The 15744-nt window shown below is 42.9% G+C and overlaps 1 protein-coding gene across 3 annotated transcripts in view; it reads left to right on the top strand.

Moving 5' to 3' along the window:
* TTC39B (tetratricopeptide repeat domain 39B) overlaps nucleotides 1-15744 on the top strand; it is a 175413-nt gene that overhangs the window by 125645 nt on the left and 34024 nt on the right. For all 3 annotated transcript variants that reach the window (XM_063455159.1, XM_063455158.1, XM_063455160.1), the window contains 2 exons: nucleotides 7335-7439; nucleotides 9123-9254. In XM_063455159.1, the coding sequence (XP_063311229.1) occupies nucleotides 7335-7439; nucleotides 9123-9254 (237 nt within the window). The remainder of the gene's footprint in view (nucleotides 1-7334; nucleotides 7440-9122; nucleotides 9255-15744) is intronic.

The raw sequence follows: 15744 nt of genomic DNA, 5'->3' as shown, positions 1-15744 counted from the left end.
CAGTATCTCTATATTACACTCAGTATCTCTATATTACACACTGTATCCCTGTATTACACACTGTATCCCTGTATTACACTCAGTATCTCTATATTACACACAGTATCCCTGTATTACACTCAGTATCTCTGTATTACAGACTGTATCCCTGTATTACACACTGTATCCATGTATTACACACAGTATCTCTGTATTACACACAGTATCCCTGTATTACACACAGTATCCCTGTATTACATTCAGTATCTCTGTATTACACACTGTATCTCTGTATTACACACAGTATCCCTGTATTACACACAGTATCCCTGTATTACATTCAGTATCTCTGTATTACACACAGTATCTATATATTACACACTGTATCCCTGTATTACACTCAGTATCACTGTATTACACTCAGTATCTCTGTATTACACTCAGTGTCTCTGTATTACACTCAGTATCTCTATATTACACTCAGTATCTCTGTATTACACTCAGTATCTCTGTATTACACACTGTATCTCTGTATTACACACTGTATCCTTGTATTACACTCAGTATCTCTGTATTACACTCAGTATCTCTCTATTACACTCAGTATCTCTGTATTACACTCAGTATCTCTGTATTACACTCAGTATCTCTGTATTACACTCAGTATCTCTGTATTACACTCAGTATCTCTGTATTACACACTGTATCCCTGTATTACACTCAGTATAAATACTAATAAGGGGGGACCTAATGTCCTCCCCCCTGGCCCCCACCCCTGAGCGGCGGGTGGGGGCCCTAAATACTAAAAAGGGGGGGACCTAAGGTCCTCCCCCCTGGCCCCCACCCCTGAGCGGTGGGTGGGGGCCCTAAATACTAATAAGGAGGGGACGGGACCTAAGGTCCAGACTGTACAGCAGGAGGTTTTGCTTGCTAGTAGTGATGTCACGAACATAAAATTTTCGGTTCGCGAATGGCGAACACGAATTTCCGCAAATGTTCGTGAACGGGCGAACTCGGCGAACTGCCATAGACTTCAATAGGCAGGTGAATTTTTAAAACCCACAGGGACTCTTTCTGGCCACAATAGTGATGGAAATGTTGTTTCAAGGGGACTAACACCTGGACTGTGGCATGTATCTCTGTATTGCACACAGTATCTCTATAGTACACTCAGTATCTCTGTATTACACTCAGTATCTCTATATTACACACTGTATCCCTGTATTACACTCAGTATCACTGTATTACACTGTATCCCTGTATTACACACTGTATCCCTGTATTACACACTGTATCCCTGTATTACACACAGTATCTCTGTATTACACACAGTATCCCTGTATTACACTCAGTATCTCTGTATTACACTCAGTATCTCTATATTACACATATTATCCCTGTATTACACACAGTATCTCTGTATTACACACAGTATCCCTGTATTACATTCAGTATCCCTGTATTACACTCAGTATCTCTGTATTACACACTGCACCCCTGTATTACACTCAGTATCTCTCTATTACACACAGTATCCCTGTATTACACTCAGTATCTCTGTATTACACTCAGTGTCTCTGTATTACACTCAGTGTCTCTGTATTACACTCAGTGTCTCTGTATTACACTCAGTGTCTCTGTATTACACACTGTATCTCTGTATTACACTCAGTGTCTCTGTATTACACTCAGTGTCTCTGTATTTCACTCAGTGTCTCTGTATTACACTCCGTATCTCTGTATTACACATAGTATCCCTGTATTACACTCAGTATCCCTGTATTACACTCAGTATCTCTGTATTACACTCAGTATCTCTGTATTACACTCAGTATCTCTGTATTACACACAGTATCCCTGTATTACACTCAGTATCTCTGTATTACACTCAGTATCTCTGTATTACACTCAGTATCCCTGTATTACACTCAGTATCCCTGTATTACACTCAGTATATCTGTATTACACACTGTATCCATGTATTACACACTGTATCCCTGTATTACACTCAGTATCTCTGTATTACACACAGGGCCGGACTGGGGAAAAAATTTGGCCCGGGCATTTTTTATTCACAGCGGCCCACTGAAAAGCGGGCGGGGCCAGATAGGTTGTGTTTTGTCATCCCCAATGACAAGAACGCCCTATCTCATGTTGGTTCAATGCTCTTCCAGGGCATGAGAAAAGGGCCCTGTATTTGTTCTGCACAGCGCAAGCAAATTTAATAACATGCTTGCGTTGTGTTTGCTTGAAACTTGTCTCAGGGGTTTCCATAATTGGGATACTCACGGTATCCCATTTATGGAGACACTATGTGTTTGCTTAAATGGAATCTAGTGTGTGCATAGGGTATCCAGAGTGTGTATGTCAGAAATGTAGTGTGTGTGTAGGTGGTGCAGCGTCTGTGTGTAGGGGATCTAGTGTGTGTGAAGGAGTGCGTATAGGAGATCTAGTGAGTGTGTGTGTGAGTGGTGCAGCGTGTGTGGGGGCTGCTGTGTGTGTGAGGGGTGTAGTGTGCATTTATGAGGAGTATAGTGTGTGGGAAGGTGCTGTGTGTGTGTGGGAGGGTGCAGCGTGTGTGTGAGGGCGCTGTGTGAGGGCGCTGTGTGAGGGCGCTGTGTGAGGGCGCTGTGTGAGGGCGCTGTGTGAGGGCGCTGTGTGAGGGCGCTGTGTGAGGGCGCTGTGTGAGGGCGCTGTGTGAGGGCGCTGTGTGAGGGCGCTGTGTGAGGGCGCTGTGTGAGGGCGCTGTGTGAGGGCGCTGTGTGAGGGCGCTGTGTGAGGGCGCTGTGTGAGGGCGCTGTGTGAGGGCGCTGTGTGAGGGCGCTGTGTGAGGGCGCTGTGTGTGGGCGCTGTGTGTGGGCGCTGTGTGTGGGCGCTGTGTGTGGGCGCTGTGTGTTAGGGTGCTGTGTGTTAGGGTGCTGTGTGTGTGTGTTAGGGTGCTGTTTGAGCGAGGGTTCTGTTTGAGTACGTTGGGGTGCTGGGTGAGTACGTTGGGGTGCTGGGTGAGTACGTTGGGGTGCTGGGTGAGTACGTTGGGGTGCTGGGTGAGTACGTTGGGGTGCTGGGTGAGTACGTTGGGGTGCTGGGTGAGTACGTTGGGGTGCTGGGTGAGTACGTTGGGGTGCTGGGTGAGTACGTTGGGGTGCTGGGTGAGTACGTTGGGGTGCTGGGTGAGTACGTTGGGGTGCTGGGTGAGTACGTTGGGGTGCTGGGTGAGTACGTTGGGGTGCTGGGTGAGTACGTTGGGGTGCTGGGTGAGTACGTTGGGGTGCTGGGTGAGCACGTTGGGGTGCTGGGTGAGTACGTTGGGGTGCTGGGTGAGCACGTTGGGGTGCTGGGTGAGTACGTTGGGGTGCTGGGTGAGTACGTTGGGGTGCTGGGTGAGTACGTTGGGGTGCTGGGTGAGTACGTTGGGGTGCTGGGTGAGCACGTTGGGGTGCTGGGTGAGCACGTTGGGGTGCTGGGTGAGCACGTTGGGGTGCTGGGTGAGCACGTTGGGGTGCTGGGTGAGCACGTTGGGGTGCTGGGTGAGCATGTTAGGGTGCTGGGTGAGTATGTTAGGGTGCTGGGTGAGTATGTTAGGGTGCTGGGTGAGTGATAGGGTGCTGGGTGAGCATGTTAGGGTGCTGGGTGAGTGTTAGGGTGCTGTGTTAGGGTGCTGGGTGAGTGATAGGGTGCGGCCCTGAGCGGCGGGTGGGGGCCCTAAATACTAAAAAGGGGGGGACCTAAGGTCCTCCCCCCTGGCCCCCACCCCTGAGCGGTGGGTGGGGGCCCTAAATACTAATAAGGGGGGGACCTAATGTTCTCCCCCCCTGGCCTCCACCCCTGAGCGGCGGGTGGGGGCCTTAAATACTAAAAAGGGGGGGACGGGACCTAAGGTCCTCCCCCCTAGCCCCCACCCCTGAGCGGTGGGTGGGGGCACTAAATACTAATAAGGGGGGGGACCTAATGTCCACCCCCTGGCCCCCACCCCTGAGCGGTGGGTGGGGGCACTAAATACTAAGGGGGGGGGACCTAATGTCCTCCCCCCTGGCCCCCACCCCTGAGCGGCGGATGGGGGCCCTAAATACCAACACGGGGGGGGGGACCTATTGTCCTCCCCCCCGACCCCCACCCCTGAGCGGCGGGTGGGGGCCCTAAAAAAAGTGTCCCCCCCCAAAAAAAGTATCCCCCTACCTTCCCCCCACATAAGACTTTGAACTGTGCAGGGTAAATCCTCATTGTCATGTGACTTGAATAAAGCCTCAAATTTAGGCTATTATTAGCCTACATTGGTTTCTGACCATGCTTTTTGCAAATATCTTTTAAGAATTATCTTAAGTTACACCTTGATGGGAACGTGGAGCCAAGCAACCAACCTGAGCAGACGCCATTCTCCGGCAATCAGCACAGAATATTTTAAGATGACTAAATTAAGTCACAATCTGTATCCAAAATTGCCAGTAACATCGAACAGTAAGCAGGATCACCGGTGGAGGTCTTCCGATGCCACTTATCTTGGCCTGCCTGGCACACCAGGTCTTACTGCGCCTTCAGGCAGACTTGCGTGCTGCATCCCGCAACTGATATCCTCCTGGGAAACAGGACTAGTACTGACCTGGCAGTTCTTCCTCAGAACAGAGCACTCCTAATATGGGGGGAGGGGGGAAAAGTCTCAGCGACAGGCAGGAGGCTCATCCAAAGACTCGCAGGATGTTACAGAGGCCCGTTACTCATAAGATGGCTGCCAAGGCAGACCATGAGGCCCTGATGGCTGTATCTCAGCCTACAAGTAGGGTATCTGCAACAAACCTTACAGAAGGTGTACTTCTGGGATGTGTGTTCAGTCCTGAGGAGAAATGTATAACGTACAATAGGGTAGTACAGTAAAATGAGGAAATGCTCAAAATAAATGCCAATTGGGTACTTACAAGCACAGAGCCCCTGTGGCTCTGTAATAGCACTTTGTGTAGATGTAGGGCTACACTCCCCCTTTGAGCAGGTGTTTCTTAAAAATCAGGAACCAAATAAAAGCTTGTATACATTTATTGAATTATATTAAAAAGTTAACACAAATAAAATAAAGGACTATGTCTGTAAAAATGTACCGGCACGCGTTTCACCACTGGATGTGGCTTCCTCAGCCGGATTAGCGTTGTGTGCGTCTTGGTTCCCCACCTCTGTTTATATATCATCCTAATTAGGGGATCTTCTTCACCTGTGAGTTTCGTCGCTACCATATCGGATAGTACGTAACTCATTTCAATAACAGTAAATTGAACCGCCCGGCGGTGGTGAAACACGTACCGGTACATTTTTACAGAGCTGCTATTGATATATAGAAAACAGAGATTTACTCATAAAAATTAAGTATTGTAAGATAAGCGCTAGTACAATTCATAATTTTTTACTGAAACTTTCTTTCCTTGACAGTTTATAAAAATGCCAAACTACAGACACATACAGCGCTTATGCAAGCTGAAGTGCTGTGTGTGTCTGGAGTATTCCATTCACCACCACCACTGTCCAGCAACTGGAGAGTGATACTATCTAGTTTTGGTAAATATTAATAGTGTCAGTCTGAGAACATTCAGACTTCAAAATCCCACAGATTGTTTTTGCTAATATGTAAGGAGAGCATTGTACTTGAGTGAATAACCCTGATAACGTTATTTTTTTAATTATTTTATTTTATTTTAAATGAGACCCACATGTTCTTTTTGCATTAACAAATGTGGAGAGTCATTTGCTGCCATGATTCATAGTGTCTACATCATGCTGTAGCCGAGCGTTGAGAACCCGTTATTGCAGACTCACATTTGTACAGATAATGAAATGGTAAAATTCCTCATTATCAAGTCAGATTATTTGTAAATTATTTGATTTTTTTTTTCTATTTTTTTTTTAATTTGTAATTCCCTTGTCAATTCAACCCTTCATGTCTCCTTCTGGGCTTTAGTTACTAAAGTTATTGTGAAAAATTGACAATGAATGGTGAGCTTAATATTTTTTCTAGTTATGCTATTTTCTCTTTGACTTGTCTTTTCTCTTCTGTTCATGAATAACCCCAACTATTTTTTTTTTTGAAGCATGTCTCCTTTAAATATATACGCATAAATAAATCTGGGTCATTTTTGCCTAAATATGTTTGGGTATTTTACTTTTGCTTTGCTTTATTTTCCTGTAATCATGCAAGATTTGCCTTTTTTGTGCTTTTAGGTTGTTTTATCCTCCCTCTCCTTCAGTTTGGTGAAACAGATGAGGGGATTAATTGCTGATCTCTCATGAGTTTCCCGTATTATTTCCAGCAGTTAATGAACTCCTAAACCAGAAATCATGACGTGTTAAAGCTGCTCTCATTGTACAACTATTTACTGAATAGCCATTTAAACTAGGGACCTCATGCTAAGCAACTTTATATTTGTGTTCATGATGTTTTATGGCAAAATCCTTTTATTTCTACTTAACCCCATTAAACACCACATTCATAACCCATAAAAGAAGCAATCCAGCATTATAAATACATATATTTATTTATAACTCTTTGCTGTATGGGCTGTTTGTATAACTGCGCCCCCCCTGTTTCCCCAAAATAAAGGTTACCTCTAATCCAACAGCGAGAAAGTCCCTTACTACAGCCCCGTTCCTCTTTTAGAAGATCAAATCTTGTGGTCTCTCAGCTAATCTACAGTTTCTTATTGAGAAGCATTGGGAGGCAGGGTGAAAGTTATAGTGGCTGCATTGTGCCAGCACTACTTCTCATAGAGAGGCGTTTAATCCATTGCTTCTGTATGAACAGCTTCTCACCGGCTTTGTGCTGTGTGAGGAAGGGAACCCTCAGCGCTGACTAAAATACAGCCACAAGGTTGTCATTTTAAGTAAGAAAGAATTCTATTTAGTGCTTTAGGCGCTTGTAGTGCTTATCAAAGATCACAATCTGGCCACTGTAGCCCATTTGCTACTTTGGAGTATCCTGCTTATATTGCATTTATATTTCTACACTTCCATGCAAATGTTAAATGCGTAGGACATTCCTTTTGGATTTTGGCTCTTTTACAGGCTGGTTTGTTAATACATATTAGTATCAATCAAAGTTTAACCCCTTAAGGGCCAATGATTTAATAGTATAAACCTCTTGCTTGTCTAACCTTTCATAAGAAACATGGTAAGCCCCAAATGGTTTCTTATATAGAGTCATGTAAAAATGCAGTATCATTAAATTTGTTTAACCCCTTAAGGACACATGACATGTGTGACATGTCATGATTCCCTTTTATTCCAGAAGTTTGGTCCTTAAGGGGTTAAACTTCCTGTATCAATAAATTAACATTGTATTTTGTTTTATTTTTTTGTATTTTTTTTTTTTTCATATCTAGGGCGTCCAAAATGAACCTCCGGAATTCTCTGGAAGAATGTACAATGGCTCTTAACTTATTTCTAAACAATAAGTTTTCTGAAGCGCAGGAAATATTACGTCCATGGTGAGGTTATAAAAGCAATTGTATTTTTCCTAGATATGTCATTGTATGCTTAGATTGAGATGCTTTGTAGCCTCTGACAATCAAATAACGTTTTGTCTAAAACACTATAAGTGGCAATATCACCATCGGGGTGATAAACACATGGCATTGATGTTGCCATCTATTTTAGGGTGTGTTAATTTTGGATTACATTTGTAGAAGAATCACATAAGCATTCAATTCTTGTTGTGTATTCATTATGCACTATTTTGGTACCCGAGGCCCATCCATACTGCAATCTGGAATACAAAGGCAAGCACATTGTTAAACAATAGCAAATAATACCAGAGGCAGATGCGCATTCAACATATGGAGGACTTATTGGACACTATCCTAATGTCAACATGCTGTGGAAACTTGAGCTCTAACATCCTGCAGATAAAAGGAGACTTCAGTAAGCAACAAACTGTGTGATCACTGTATTGTTACTTTAATGAAGTTCTAACCACAAGAAAAACTTACATTAATAAGTCCATCTCTGACGGTTATCACAAATTGCTTTGGGGGGCTGGGGGGACAATTGTGTACCAGACTGCCACCTTTGCTAGAAGTTGCATCATTGTTTTATCCTCAAGTACTTCTACTGTATTCTATGTACATTCTACAAGACTACTGATCTCTGCAGTATTTTCTTGCATATGCACAAAATTTCTAAAGAAGTGTATATGACCAGTATAATCTGCTATTACTAGGTTATGGCTGATGTAAAATGGGAATGCTTGTCAAGTAGTTTTAAGAGTAATAGCAACAAAGAAATGGCTATGGTTTAAATGTAAGTTTTGAGAAGGAATAAAGGATTTTAAATAAAAAAAATTTTTTTTTTTTTTTTTAAACCTCATCCAACTTTAATGTATATTTAACTTTAAAGAAGACAATTCCTTGGCAGTTTTTAATACAATCACAATCTAAGCTAGGTTTGAGAAAATAAAATAGTCCTAATCTTTGAATTTTCTTTGTGTGCTACACATCTGCTTCTTCTCCAGGGACCAGGAAGAGGCAAAGGAATCACAGCCAATCACAGGCAAATAGTTTCCCCATTACTCAACACTGCTAAGCAACCTTATAGAATAGAATCAGGCATATTTTGTTTTTCAGCACAGAAAACTATAAAAAACTAAAATAGGTGATCTAGGGCAGTGTTTCCCAACCCAGTCCTCAAGGCACACCTACCAGTCCAGGATTTAAGGATTACCCAGTTTTGTCTACGGTGTTTTTAGAAAAAAAAAAAGAAAAAACACCTAAGACAAAACTGGGTAATCCTTAAATCCTGGACTGGTAGGTGTGCCTTGAGGACTGGGTTGGGAAACACTGATCTAGGGCATATGCATACCATCCTGATATAACAGAATGAGACTATAGCTTTATATTTGTCATTTATGTTTAATTTATTGTAATGCAATAATACTTTTGGATTAAATATGTTACTTTACTATTTCATGGTGGCTTTAAATAGATTAGTTTAGCATTCAAGCAATTGGGAAACACAATAAATAATGTAATCTGTTGGGAAAAAAAAAGTTTAGTGCTTTTGGGTTTATAGTATTAAAATAGAGTAGCATAAATAAACAAATCTGTACTGCCTGTTTACATGTGTTTTGTTTGTATTTGTTTTTGTTAATTTTTTTTTTTTTTTTTTTCATGAAGGGCAAAGGAGAGTATGTATCATGCTCTTGGATACAGCACCATCTTAGTTATGCAGGCAGCAATGACCTTTGAGCCACAGGCAATCCAGATGGGTATTGCCACAATGAAGGAGGCATTACAGACATGTCAAAGGTAAATTCACAAATTAATTAACCCCTTAAGGACACAGCTTCAGAAGCTTGTCTTACGCTTAATGACACAAGCAATTTTTGCATTTTCTTGCTGTATGCGTTCAACTGCAATTTGCATCTCTCTCGTTTATTGCACTGACACATATTATATACTGTTTTTTAAAGGACATAAAGGGCTTTAATTTGATGTAACATATATATATATATATATGTATGTATGTATGTATGTATGTATATATATATATATATATAAATGCTTATTTATTATTTAAAAAATACAGAAAAATGCAAAAAAAAAGAGATGTGTTTTTTTACAGTTTTTGCAATAATAATGTGTGCCTAATTAGTGCAGGTTAAAGAAAGTAATTAAAAATACATTTATTTAGTTGTTCTGATTTACAGAATATATAATGTGTCTGGGATTTTCAGTTTTTTTTGGTAGTTACAGGTCACAAAGCACAAGGAGTAAAATAAACTTTTAATGTGGAGCGATTTTAGAATTTGGTATGTTTGTCTTGTAAGATTAATAGCCATAAAAGAAAACAAAATTGCCACACAAATGTATATATTTATATAAAGTAGACATCACAGGCTATTGTCCTAAAGTTGTTTTGACACTTTCTAAGTAGCCATTTCACTGCCAATCTCTGCTAAATATTGGAGTAAAATTTAGTTTTTTGGGGGTTTTGGCACACAAACTTATAACAAAGTACTTATCATGTGTATTTTGTAAAGTTGGTGTGTGCTATTCCTGTACAAAGTTTTATTTTGTGTTCAGTTACTTCTGCTGAGTACAACGATACCCCCATTGTATGTCTTTGGCACTATTTCGTGAAGCTACAGTGCCATATAGGAGACCTGTCCGTTTCAACATTTACAGTAGAATTTTGAGAGGCGGATTTAATGGGCCTATGCTTCAATTTGGGATATTATAGCAGTTTGACTGTTCAAAAAAAAAAACCACAAAGGCCTACCACTTGTAAAAGTAGACACTCCAGGGTATCTCATATGGTGCATATTGTGCCTTAACATTCCCCCATTTTTTCACCAATGTATGCCAAAGTATGTGGTAAAAAATAATTTTGGGCATTTTTTACATACGGATTACATTTTTGCTGGGCATTTTGTACATTTCATATGTGCCACTAAGTTCAAACCCCCCAAATTATGCTCAGCTAAGTCTTCTGAGTAAAACAATATGCCAATGTATGACCTAGACACTATTTTGTGAAGTTACACTGCTGTAAAAAAGACATAACAAGTTAAGGTTTTCAAGTGTGAATTTTCATGGAGGGTTTTGATGCGTCCGTGTCCCACTTTGGAGCACTTGAGCAGGCTACATATTACAACTACACCATAAAGGCATACCATTTCTTAAAGAACACATCCCAGGGTATTTCAAAAGGCATATTTTGAACCTTAGCGTGGGATAATGTTTCCGCTAGCTTGTACCAAGTGTAATGGTAATAAGCGTTTTTTTGCCTTTTTGACACACAAAGTGAATTTGCACAGTATATTTTTCAAATCGTATGTGTGCTACGACTGTATAATACTTCATATGTTGCTCAGCTATGTCGGCTGAGTACAGAAATACCACCGTATGTATTTTTGCCAGGTATATGTGGATATTGAAGGTGCACATTTGGGACACAGCCATTCCAGTTCTTTTCAAACTTCAAATTTTTACACTGTGCCCATGTCCCATTTTAGAGTATTTTACCAGGCTATATAATCCAAATACCCCATAAAGCCATACTATTTCTTAAAGAAGGCATCCCAGGGTATTTCAAAAGGCCTATTTTGAACCTTAGCGTGGGATAATTTTTCCGCTAGCTTGTACCAAGTGTAGTGGTAATAAGCATTTTTTCTACCTTTTTGACACACAAAGTGAGTTTGCGCAGTATATTTTGCAAACCTTATGTGTACTACGACTGTATACTACTTCATATGTTGCTCAGCTAGGTCGGCTGAGTACAGCAATACCCCCGTATGTACCTTTGCCAGGTATATGTGGATATTGAAGGTGCACATTTGAGACACAGCCATTCCAGTTTTTTCCAAACTTTGAATTTTTACGCTGTGTCCATGTCCCATTTTAGAGTATTTTACAAGGCTATATAATTCAATTACACCATAAAGGCATACAATTTCTTAAAGAAGACATCCCAGGTTGATTCAAAAGGCATATTTTGAAACTTAGCGTGGGATCATTTTTCCGCTAGCTTGTACCAAGTGTAGTGGTAATGAGCATTTTTAAACTTATTTTTTTACTTTGTAAAACTTTTTTTACTTTGTAAAACCTGTTTTTAAACTTTGTTTTTTACTTATTATATGTTTTACACTATCTTAACTTTTTCACACTTTTAGATTTTTTTCTAAACTTTTCTTTTACCGTTAACCCCTAACTAGCAGTAAGCAGCACTAACCGTAAATTCCCCATTTTCCCACCCACCCCAGCTAGCAAAATATATAATTATAAAATATTTAAATTAATTAATTAAATAAATTTAACCCCTGTGATCTGTATTTTGAGCACTGTAGGCAGTGATCAACGGGCAGGGAAGGGGTTAATTTTTATTTAGACTGGGTAAAGGTTTTTTTTTTTCTTTTACTCAAACGTTACTAAAACATTTTTAAAAGTTTTTTTTAACCTAATTAAAGCTTATTTAAAAAGTTTTTTTTAACGTCAACCCCTAGTTAGCCTAACACCAAATTCCCCAATTCCCCGCTAACTTCCACCCACCCCAGCTAGCTAAATATATCATTTTTAAATATTTAAATTAATTAATAAAATAAATGTAACCCCTGAGGGTTAAAAAAAAAAAAATTAACCCTCAGGGGTTAAAAAAAAAAAATCAGATGACATTAAAATGTATACCCTGCCAATTGAACACTGTAGTCAGTGATCAATTGACAGGGAAGGGGTTAATTTTATTAAAGCAGGGGAAAGGGGGGGGGGGGGGTGGGATTTAACGTTTTTTTTTGTTTGTTTGTTTTTACACAGGGGGCAGGATCAGCACTGATCCGTCTCCATGCATTCCACAGTGAACCCGGAAGTGCAGGGAGGCGGAAGGTGAGTACATGCAGCACATGTGCTCGCTCTGACATGCTGTCAGAGGGAGCACATGTGCTGGGACAGCACGATCCGGTGCTCCCAGTCTGCCTCTAAAACAGATCTGGGGTTAACTTTAGTTCTTTAGTTAATGACGGAAATGTTCCGTCAACGGTCCTTAACTGAAGGACAAGGTTGACAGAAAATTTCCGTCCCCGCTGGCTGGTAGTGAGCGTAGTATCATTATGAAATTTCATGCTGAAAACTGTGCAATACAAATAGCCTAGAACTCCTGACATACTTTCTCATCTGGTGGAACAGGCCTGAGGAATCGGTTGAACGGAAAAAAATACTCACACAGAACATATAAATATACAGACTATGCATGGAAATGCATGGTTTACCACCCCTCCCATAATGTTATTTTTGTGTGCTAGTGTATAAAAGCCAGGGCCGGACTGGCCCACCGGGATACCGGGAAATTTCCCGGTGGGCCGTCGGCACCTGGGGCCGGGCAGACACCTGGGTCTGCTGGCGGCCGCTGGGGAAGGTCTGCTGGGGGAGGTCTGCTGGCGGCCGCATGTGAAGCTGTGCTGTGCTGGCTCTGCTCCCAGCGTGCAGCTTAATGAGACCGCGGCCGGAATATGACATCATATTCCGGCCGCGGTCTCATTCAGCAGCACGCGAAGGCGGGAGTGCAGAGCCAGCACAGCACAGCTTCACATGCGGCCGCCAGCAGACCTCCCCCAGCGGCCGCCAGACTCCAGCACAAGCCCCCCAGCGGCCGCCAGCACAGTCAGCAGTCTGCACTGCACGGCCCCCTGGCAGCCAGGTAGGAGTAATGTGTGTTATGGTCTGTCTGTCTGTCATGGTGTCTGTATGGTGTGTGTGTCTGTCTGTATGGTGTGTGTCTGTCTGTCCGTCATGGTGTGTGTGTGTGTGTCTGTCCGTCATGGTGTGTGTGTGTCTGTCTGTCCGTCATGGTGTGTGTGTGTCTGTCTGTCCGTCATGGTGTGTGTGTGTCTGTCTGTCCGTCATGGTGTGTGTGTGTCTGTCTGTCTGTCCGTCATGGTGTGTGTGTGTCTGTCTGTCCGTCATGGTGTGTGTGTGTCTGTCTGTCCGTCATGGTGTGTGTGTGTCTGTCTGTCCGTCATGGTGTGTGTGTGTCTGTCTGTCTGTCCGTCATGGTGTGTGTGTGTCTGTCTGTCCGTCATGGTGTGTGTGTGTCTGTCTGTCCGTCATGGTGTGTGTGTGTCTGTCTGTCCGTCATGGTGTGTGTGTGTCTGTGTGTCATGGTGTGTGTGTGTGTCTGTGTGTGTCATGGTGTGTGTGTGTGTCTGTGTGTGTCATGGTGTGTGTGTGTGTCTGTCTGTCCATCATGGTGTGTGTGTGTGTGTCTGTCCGTCATGGTGTGTGTGTGTCTGTCCGTCATGGTGTGTGTGTCTGTCCGTCATGGTGTGTGTGTCTGTCCGTCATGGTGTGTGTGTGTGTCTGTCCGTCATGGTGTGTGTGTGTGTCTGTCCGTCATGGTGTGTGTGTGTGTCTGTCCGTCATGGTGTGTGTGTGTGTCTGTCCGTCATGGTGTGTGTGTGTCTGTCCGTCATGGTGTGTGTGTCTGTCTGTCTGTCTGTCATGGTGTGTGTGTCTGTCTGTCTGTCTGTCATGGTGTGTGTGTCTGTCTGTCTGTCCGTCATGGTGTGTGTGTCTGTCTGTCTGTCCGTCATGGTGTGTGTGTCTGTCTGTCTGTCCGTCATGGTGTGTGTGTCTCTGTCTGTCCGTCATGGTGTGTGTGTCTCTGTCTGTCCGTCATGGTGTGTGTCTCTGTCTGTCCGTCATGGTGTGTGTCTCTGTCTGTCCGTCATGGTGTGTGTCTCTGTCTGTCTGTCATGGTGTGTGTCTCTGTCCGTCATGGTGTGTGTCTCTGTCTGTCTGTCCGTCATGGTGTGTGTCTCTGTCTGTCTGTCCGTCATGGTGTGTGTCTCTGTCTGTCCGTCATGGTGTGTGTCTCTGTCTGTCTGTCCGTCATGGTGTGTGTCTCTGTCTGTCTGTCCGTCATGGTGTGTCTCTGTCTGTCTGTCCGTCATGGTGTGTCTGTCTGTCTGTCCGTCATGGTGTGTCTGTCTGTCCGTCATGGTGTGTCTGTCTGTCCGTCATGGTGTGTCTGTCTGTCCGTCATGGTGTGTCTGTCTGTCCGTCATGGTGTGTCTGTCTGTCCGTCATGGTGTGTCTGTCTGTCCGTCATGGTGTGTCTGTCTGTCCGTCATGGTGTGTATGTCTGTCTGTGTCATGGTGTGTATGTCTGTCTGTGTCATGGTGTGTGTGTCTGTCTGTGTCATGGTGTGTGTGTCTGTCTGTGTCATGGTGTGTGTGTCTGTCTGTGTCATGGTGTGTGTGTCTGTCTGTGTCATGGTGTGTGTGTCTGTCTGTGTCATGGTGTGTGTGTCTGTCTGTGTCATGGTGTGTGTGTCTGTCTGTGTCATGGTGTGTGTGTCATGGTGTGTGTGTCATGGTGTGTGTGTGTGTCTGTGTCTGTCTGTGTCATGGTGTGTGTGTGTCTGTCTGTCTGTGTCATGGTGTGTGTGTGTCTGTCTGTCTGTCTGTCATGGTGTGTGTGTGTCTGTCTGTCTGTCTGTCATGGGATGTGTGTCTGCCCGTCATGGGGTGTGTGTCATGGTGTGTGTGTGGTTCTGTGTCTGTCATGGTGTATATGTGTGTTTTAAAAATAATGTTTTTGCTCACCTTTTTTCCCCCACGTAGCGTGCTGGTCTCCCCTCGACTGGCCCTGCCTCTATGGCTAAGATCATCAAGCTTGATGATCTCAGCCAATCCAATGCTTTGCCATAGGATTGGCTGCAAAACACTACACCAATCAGCATCTCCTCATAGAGATGCATTGAATCAATGTATCTCTATGGGCAACGTTCAGCGCCTCCAGAGTGTGGAGGCCCTGAATGTAGGTGCAATGACACAGGAAGCACCTCTAGTGACCGTCTGAGTGACTGTCACTAGCGGTGTCACTTTGAAGCAATGTAAACACTGCCTTTTCTCTGAAAAGTCAGTGTTTACGTTGAAAACCTGTAGAGACATGCTATAGACACCAGTACCACTAGATTAAGCTGTGTGTGTGTGTGTGTGTGCGCGTCTGCTAGTGAGTGAGCTTGCATGTGTGTGCCTGCGAGTGAGTGAGCTTGTGTTATGTCAATGAGCTGACGTATATCAGTGAGATTGTTTGTCTATGAGGTTGTGTATCAATGAGCTTGCGTGTGTCAGTGAGATTGTCTGTGTCTGCATGTGAGTATGCTTACTGTATAATTAAATGTTTTACTCTGAAAGGACCAATATTTTATATTAGAAAAAAAAAAAAAAAAAAAAATATATATATATATATTACTCAATCATCTGTCATCTGAGGTGGTAAGATATAGCCTTACATATTACA

The sequence above is a fragment of the Pelobates fuscus genome, chromosome 5, assembly GCF_036172605.1.
Source record: "Pelobates fuscus isolate aPelFus1 chromosome 5, aPelFus1.pri, whole genome shotgun sequence".
NCBI classification, from domain to species: domain Eukaryota; kingdom Metazoa; phylum Chordata; class Amphibia; order Anura; family Pelobatidae; genus Pelobates; species Pelobates fuscus.
The sequence above is the reverse complement of the archived record's forward strand: the minus strand, read 5'-3'. Positions and strand labels throughout refer to the sequence as shown.